The 8476-nt window shown below is 42.4% G+C and overlaps 1 protein-coding gene across 3 annotated transcripts in view; it reads left to right on the top strand.

Annotated features, from left to right (window-relative positions):
- Positions 1–1184: 1184 nt before the first annotated feature.
- The window catches only part of SSX2IP (SSX family member 2 interacting protein), a 32248-nt gene continuing 24956 nt past the window's right edge, over positions 1185–8476 (top strand). Inside the window, exons 1-5 of one of the 3 annotated variants that reach the window (XM_060232125.1) lie at positions 1185–1335; positions 4756–4881; positions 7086–7218; positions 7862–8025; positions 8211–8411. In XM_060232125.1, coding sequence (XP_060088108.1) covers positions 7176–7218; positions 7862–8025; positions 8211–8411 — 408 coding nt within the window. In that variant the 5' untranslated portion in view covers positions 1185–1335; positions 4756–4881; positions 7086–7175. Of the gene's footprint in view, positions 1358–4755; positions 4882–7085; positions 7219–7861; positions 8026–8210; positions 8412–8476 lie in introns of all 3 variants that reach the window. The other 2 variants (XM_060232126.1, XM_060232127.1) reach the window with 2 other exon arrangements.

Below are 8476 nucleotides of genomic sequence, written 5' to 3'. Positions count from 1 at the left end.
CAAGGTTTAAGTCTGGTGGCACTTTTAAAACTAACCTTATGCCCAGAATTAAACTTGGTCTTAAAGCTGCCACTGGGCTCAAACTTTGTTCTATAGCTGCAGGAAAAAAACACCTCAATAGAGACTTCATGTGTAGAAATAAATCCCTCAATAGAGACTTAAAGTGTAGAAATGAACATCTAAAGCTTTTCATGGCATAAAAGATAAATTACATTACCAGTTAAATCACATCAAATCACACCTTTATTAAAGCAATAGGGCATTTTCCTTTTCAGGCAGTTGGCAACCTACTCACTGTGCAAGAAGTAATGCGTGCTTATTTAGCACCCTAGAAGCCCATTAGGCAGGTGTTGAACTAATTAAGGTATAGGTATCACTTTGTAGAAGAGCCCCGTGGCTCAGAGTTGTAAAGCTGCAGTACTGCAGTTGAAGCCCTCTGCTCACGACCTGAGTTCGATCCCAGCGGAAGCTGGTTCAGGTAGCCGGCTCGAGGCTGACTCAGCCTTCCATCCTTCCGAGGTCGGTAAAATGAGTACCCAGCTTGCTGGGGGGGAAGTGTATGACTGGGGAATGCAATGGCAAACCACCCCATAAAAAGTCTGCCGTGAAAACGTTGTGAAGCAACGTCACCCCAGAGTCAAAATCGACTGGTGCTTGCACAGGGGACTACCTTTACCTTTATCGCTTTGTAGGGGGTGGTAGCTCAGGGTACAAGAGGTTCCCGGCGAGCGCCAAGTCCCAGGGCGGGAAAGTGCTTTTTGCTTCACCCGCCGGTACCTTCGACTCAGGCTTTACCGGTTTCTGAAGCAGCCTCCCTACCTCTCCCTTTTAACATCCTTTTCTTCCGTAGCAACAGCTTCTCTTGACCTCAACGCCATTCAAAGCTTCACTGGCAGCTTATACATTTACTAAAGGCCCAGGTACACCCAGGCTTGCTTGCTTTTTAGATTCCCCCTTCCTTATGTACTCCAAACCAAGCATCCCCTGCACCGTTTCGAACTTATGGGAGAGGGAAAGCGGCTGCCTACCAGTGAGGCCGCACAACCGCAAATTGGGGCTGCTCGCAACAGGTGAGGAGAAGAGTTCTAGTGGGGGAAAGAACAGCTGCTGCCGTGTCTCTAAGGCCCCTTGTTGAAAGGTCTCCTAGCAACCGCGCGGCCAATAGGGGGCCGCGTGGGATGGTGGGGGCGGGCAGCGCGAGCAATCCCGCGAGGAGCCCGTGGGCGGGGCCTGGTCGGTTCCCTGCGAGCGGAGAGGCAAAAACGGCAGCGATTAAGCACCGGCGGTGGCGGACCCAGGGAGAGCCGGATAGCTCCGCCCCCTCTGCAGCGGCAGGTGTGTGTGTGCTGTTTACACGGCGAGTGAAGGACGGTTTGGGCTAGGGCTCTAGGGGGAGGGGAGAAATTTCTGCACACATGGAGGCAAAGGTGGGGGGAGGTGTTCTAAATGCCCACGTGGAGGAGGACAGAATAAAGTTCTTGTTTTTTCCCAGTTTGCGTGGGGAATCAGCGCAGGCGTGGCCATTCTCGCGCATTTTCCGCTTTGGCCAAGAGCAGCCTTGTTGTAGGAAAGGCAGAGTTTATCTGTGTGCGGGAGAGGACTGCGCACCGTTGGGTTGTGGGCTGGTGCTCTGGGCGCTTAATCCTGGGCTGATTGGAAGCAGGCGCCCAGCGTAGTCGTGGGAGGAGCAGCGGTGCAGGCAGGGCAAGACCCGCTGTGGGCTTCGTGAGGATGAGGCGTTGGGCGAGGGGGTTGGGCTACGAAAGCCGTAACTCCTGCAGCCTCCTGCTGGCTCGAGTCCTGTTTCGGGTGGGGGCGCCTGCTCGCCACTCTCTTGCGGGATGGGATGACGTAGTGCTGTTTTCGATCTTCCAGCTCCCGTTTGGAAAAGGCTGGATGCGCTTGAGCAAGCCAAGTGGATTTACGAGACCCAGTTTAGTCCCATTGAATTCGTTGGGGGTTTAAAATAAATTGTTGTCCTGTTGGTCTGACGAATTTCTCATCGCTGGCACGAACGTATGCCAGATCGTTACTAGTGGGGGGTTGTCAGTGGGATGTGATTTTATGGGGCTCCATTCCATGTAGTGATTGGCAGGTTTCCGTTGATTTGTCAGAAAACGACAAATCCGTTGGTTATCCATTCTGTGCAGTTTTCTGATTGAGAACTCCCAAGACAATATGATGCCTCCTGTACTACTGTGGCAACAACCTGCCTTCATTATAGCAGGTTTTTTAAAAGCTTAAAAGTTTATTTTTGTGCAACTGATTGTCGACACTATGAGTTTTTCTGTATTACTGTACGTTTGAGTCCAACACTCTTAACTTTATTCTGTTGCTTCAGACCAACATGGCTACTCACCTGGAAATAGTAGCAGTGTTATTAGCTACCATAAAAAGAGCAACAAAATGGCCTGTGGAACAAGACTGCCTCACCCCTTTTTCTAAAGACTGATAAGAACAATGGCCTTGTAGCCTCTTTGGGCAAGCCATTTCATAAGACTGGGGTAACAATATAGAATGCATACTTCTTCTACAGGAAGGAACCAGATTAATGGACTAGAGAAGTTCTCCTTTGGTAGCACCAGATACTACCCTGAATATTGTTCAGATTATTTTGCCATCTTAAAAGCATCTAAGTAGTCGGCTCTAGTTAATATACTCCAAATCCACAGTGGTACACACCTGTTTCAAAGAGCAACTTTTACGGGAGCATCCATACTGAGCAGGCCCGGTCAGAATGTACTACCCATAACTAAGAATGACACTAAGATTAGTCTGCAGAGGGAGTTTATAAAACTTAAGCCATTCATTAGACAGTAATCCCCTTTGTAGACTGTGTCGTTATCCTGAGTTTTCCAAAGGATGATTGAAGGGGCCATAGAAGTTCAGTTTTACAATTCTGTTTTTAATCTTAAAGGTAATTTTGTTTTTCAAGGCAAGAATTGTACTACAGCCAACAGTGGGGGGAGAGGGACATAAAATTAACTGGGTCAAGCAGAAGAGGGTATGCAAACTTTTGTTTAAATGTTTTACAGCCAGTCTCTGTTTTGACATGGGTGCCACTTGGACTGTGTCAGCATACTTGCTGGAGTATACACAGATGAAATACATTAGTGTCACCCATGTTGTTTTGTGTAAAACTGGAGACTAATATAGCAAAATTGATTCAGGTGTGTATCTGGGTGGATCTGAAGCAACCAAACGAAGTTTGAGTCCAGCAGCACCTTTAAGACCACCAAAATGTAATTCTGCATATAAGCTTTTGTGTGCATGCATACTTATTCAGATAAAAAAGTGTGCATGCTCACAAAAGCTTATACCTAGAATTAAACTTTGTTAGCTTTAAAGGTGCCACTGGACACCGTTCTACTGCTACAATTTGTTATTTCATAAAATGCGTTGAATTTGTAGTAGCATGTTAAACCTGTCCAGTTTTTAATACAGATATATCTCTTCAATTTGTGTAGGTTCTTTAGAGAAAAGTGGGAAAATAACTTGAGGGGAAAATAAATACTGAGGGAAAGAGTTGGTGTGTAACATTCTAGGCTTTTGAGGTAATACAGTATGCGATATTGAGAGGCCAGTTTGGTGTAATGAGATTGTCCTGAAGTGTGGCTGAAAATTTATTTACTTTCTGTCACATAATTCTAAGAGCACCTTTCATTCTAGCAATGTCACAACATCATCGGTGTGCTTTTAAAAAGAATTCTTCAGTAGTTGTTTTTTACCCTTTTTTTCTAGGCCTAGGTAATTCACAACAAAATATTTTAATATTTGAATAGTATTGCATAAAAATGGTTTTAGCTAAATGGTTGTGGAAGAAATTAAATATGTCTGAAAGACTGCAAATCTATTTTTATTGAAGACATCACACAGGAATATTTTTTTTTTGTCTTCACTGGCAATGTGATTCTTTGCATGTTTCCCAGGATGGTTGTGAGGATAAAGTGGAGAAGAGGAGAATGTTGAGTAAGCTGTTTTGAGGAGAAAAAGCTGGGTGTAACTGGCAGAAATAAATATGCAATCCCATATTTAAGCACTGCTTAACTGTGTTCACTCTTTGCTGTCTGGAAGCATTTGTTCCTGGATGAACTCTCTCAGGTATCCAGCAGAAAAATATGAGGCCGCTAGGCAGAATTAGTCAAGGCCTGTCAGCTGTTTAAAACTGCAGGTTGTTTCAGATAGCACAAAAACTCAAGTACTACATAAGGCAGCTCATAACATAGGATGAATTTTGTACTATCTAAAGGTATATCTTCATTCAAATAATATTGGCATGCTGGTAGGTCAAGAAGGGTCTTTCTGTCTTTAGCTGTAATACGCTCTCTTCTCTGGGTCACTTTATGTCAGGGAATGTCTGCCTTAGCAGGAGGTGAGGTAACTGGTAGGAATAGATTTGGGTAATTCCTGATCTACAGTCACCTTGAACATAAGTCACCCAGGGATTATTTCTGCTTTGTCAGTTTCACTGACTCTTTCTTATGGCTGTAGCTTTGGGTGGTGTAAATTGGTATTTGCCCACCTCAAGAGGCTCACTCTTGTCTTGATGTTATCAATATGTGCTCCATCGTGGGGCTGTGTTCCTAAGACATAGAGGCCACATGAAATGAACTTGACCACATCTGAATGTTGCAACAGAGAGAAAAACACCATGTTACAGCTTTGCTTGGTGCCAGGTGATAACTGGGCCTCCATGGGTGACATTTGCCTCTTGCTTGGGACCCAGCCCCAAATTCCACATTCTCTTTTGTATAGTTACAGAATTCTAGCAATCACAGTTTCTCCCTGTTTGGTGGAAAGAATAGATCTGCAAATGCTGTTGAGATCAGTGATGTGGACTTCCTGGGAAACTCTGAACTGGAAAAATTGTCTGCTTCAAAGGCAAGTACCGGCCTGGACCATGTACAAGCCCTGGGGGTTTTCCATGCTTTATATCCTACATTTAGCTCATCTAATATGATTGATTTGCAGCACAATAGCTCTGACAACTATAGATAACAAAGACTCTATATATGTGGGGCAATTATTTTTCTACCCATCACCAGTTGAGAGCTAAAGACCGGTTTGCCTCGTCTTGCTGCTTGTGTTCTGGCTAAATCTAAGGAAACTTTTCAAAGACAGTCCTACGTTGAATAGATTTAGTGGCTTCTCTATCACTTACTGAACTCATCTCTCCATATATAATGAGATTTGTGTATTCTTGAGAACCCACGTGTCAGATTGGAAAGAGTTAAATTGTATCAGTGCAGCTGTGAATTATTTATTGATGTTGGTTCAGCTGGCCCAAGCATGTCTTGGTTTTACTTATTTTGGGTAAAACTGAACAAAGTATGCCATTTTGTCTTTGGAGATTCTGCCAGAGCCTGTCATTCTGCTATTGGTTTTAGTGTCCTGTTAACTGGTATGTAGAATAGGCTGAAAGATGATTGGTGGAAAATGAAGTGGTAATGTTAACCACTGGTGGTAGCGAACTTTATAACAGATAAAGATCAACTTGAAGTAAGCCTACAAAAGCTAATGAATTCCACAAAGAATATGATTGGGTTTTTTAGATATTACAGAACTCTTTTGGAATACCTGCATAGCAAAATTAAACTGTAAATAGTCACGGCCTTTTCTCCAATGAACTAGAGTTCAGTAAGGTGACTAGGATCTCTGATAAAGAGAATGGTCAGCACCTCACTGAATTACAATTCCCCACATTCTTTGAAGGGAGCCATTACAGCTTTATTGGTTTCATACCAGTTTAAGCTTGTAATCTGTGTACACACAATGTTCTTGTTGCAACAAACTAACATAACTACTCCTGAAATGTGTCTGGGTTCTTTTTAAAAAGACAATATGGAGCCTATTTATTATTACCCTCTTAAGAGAATTCAACACCATCTAAGTTGTGAGTGTGTATCTGACCATTCTCCTAATTGGAGGAAGAAATCAATGAGTGAACCAAACCCCACATGGTGTGTTTGTTTGTTAGAACATCTCCCTGATGTGGCTAAATGCCCTGTACTCCCTGGGGAGAGAATTAATTGTTGGAAAAAAACAGCATGCCATTGATCACCATACAGCCATGTTCCCTCACCGTTTTCACTGTGCTAGAAATTTATAGATGATTTGAAAGCTCAACCTACGCCAGGTTTCTCTCTTGGAAATGCTGACTGAATTGGTCCCCCAAGGTATTCATTTGTTTGATACGTCCCCCCCTCCCCAACAGTAAGATGGACCCAAAGCACCACAGTGGCAAGAAAGTAATGGGGCAAGACTTCCTCATCTCCCTCATCCTGTTGCAACCCTTTAAAATTCTGCTCAGGGGTGTGGGTAAGAGCAAATAGGGATTTCACAGTGGAATGGGCTAATTGGCAAAAGATCAACCTACCACTATAACTGCTGCTTTGTATCCAAGCTGTTAGTATTTTGTTTTCCTTTTGCATTGTCTTCTGCTTTTTTCTTTTCTTTTTTGGTCATTGATTGCAGCTGATTTATAGCTATCTTATAGGTTTTTCAAGACATGAAATGTTCAGAGATGGTTTGCAATTGCCTGCCTCCACGTCATGACACTGGTATTTCTTGGTGGTCTCCCATCCAAATACTGATCAAGGCTGATCCTACTTGACATCTGAAATTGGGCTAGCCTGGGGAATCCAAGTCAGGGTGTCTTCTGCTATAGGAGGCACTGAATACTGACCATCTGAGTCTACAACATGATAAATGCAAGGAGATGATGTGAGCTTAAATGGCATATTTCTGATGAGCCTTTGAGTTGTAAGGCCTGTATAATGGTCATGGAAGCCTCCTTGTCATGTGTGGAATGATACATATAAAGGCAAACTGTGTTAGAAGTCAGAAGCTATCTTTGTTATCAATTCTCTTTACAAGGAGCTGGTTCCTTGTTTTGGATTTGAGATATGCTTAACTATCGCAGATCAAAGTAGCTTTCTGTTCAGCAGTGCATTTTCAAATATTTGTCTAGTCATGGAAATCTAAAAGTCCAGAAAAAGTATTTAATGAAATACAATGTCTGCAATGCTGCTTTAGCTTCCAGTTTGAATTAAATTAATTAATGTAAGACATTCTTGCTATTTTAGGACATGCTGACGTAGGAGGCTTAACCCACAGTGGTCCTAACATTTCTCTGCTGAAGCAGTTGATCAGGTACTCTGGATGTGTTTGTTGCTATGGGAGATTGGAACACTATTGCAGTGCCAGGACAATTACCAGGTAAATTACTGGTCAGAAGTTGAAATGTGGGTGTGTTTAATGCAGGGAAGTAACTACTTAGCTGTTTATAAACCACTTAATAGGTCTGCAAATAATTTGATTTTTCAAAATGGAAATGCAGAACAGTGTCGCTTTATAATGCATCGTAATTTCTGGCTCTCCAGAACTGTGATAAATCCTTCTACGTATGTAATTTCTTTTGAATAGTCATGTAACATTGCACTTTTAGAGTCTGAATAGTACGCTGAAGTGTTCTGAAGAAAAGGAAAGTCTGCTAAAAAACACTTGATTAAAAAACCCAAATCAGTAATATTTATTTGGTAGGATGTCTTGTTGTAATAAGGAAGTCCAAGGCAGCTGAAAAGTAAAATAAAATGTGATAAAGTAATAAAGCCTCGGCTCATAAAATAATGTAAAATATACAGAATGTTATTCAATTCATAGAAAGCTGTAGCACAGGAGTGTTTTGAAATTGTTCTGATAAATAACCTTATCAATATTGGAGTTTCCTTCTCCATACATTAGTAATTGTAAATGACGTTCTGGAGTTGCAAATTTTTGTTCTTCATTGTTCAGTAATTACACTAATAAGTAGTAGCATGCCTGATCTGCTTTGTAATGTTTGGGGTTTTCTCTCCAATAGGTAACAATTTTCCTTGGTATACCTCAGCCAAAAAGATGTCCCCCTCAAGCTTAAGTGTCCATGTTCTAAGCTCAACACAGCCTTTGTCCAAAAGTGCACACAGTTTTTCCAGTGCCTTCTGCACAGAAGAGAATGTTGAACAGAGCCTCTCCTATCTTAACACGGTAAATCAGCTGGGTGATCAATTGCATTTTTTTAAAGCAAAGAACCTCTCTTGGAATATCCCTACCCCCATTTGTCTCCTTAAGCGACAGAAGCATTGGTGGGATTTGATGCTTAACTGAACACTGTCTGAGTTCAGTTTGGAAAAGAGGGATTCGTTTTAATTGGTTTCTCTCTCCTGTGGTAGGAGCTGACCACACTTGGCTTCCCTTCACTTTATGCTGACTCCAAAGGTAAAGAGCTGCATGTTGTGTCCATTTTAAACTGTATGAATGAACTGCTCCAGCTCCAGCAAAAACATCTTCGAGCTCGGGAAGAAGCTGAAACTCAGCATCTCAAACTGAGCAGCGATATGGACCATCTTCAGAACTGCTATGCTAAATTAAAGGTAACTTTTTGGTATCTAGCATCTTCCACCAAAGAGCTCAGAGTGGTTCAGGGTTCTCCCTACCC

This window comes from Heteronotia binoei, chromosome 2, assembly GCF_032191835.1.
Source record: "Heteronotia binoei isolate CCM8104 ecotype False Entrance Well chromosome 2, APGP_CSIRO_Hbin_v1, whole genome shotgun sequence".
NCBI classification, from domain to species: Eukaryota; Metazoa; Chordata; class Lepidosauria; order Squamata; family Gekkonidae; genus Heteronotia; species Heteronotia binoei.
This window is presented reverse-complemented; position numbering and strand designations above follow the sequence as displayed.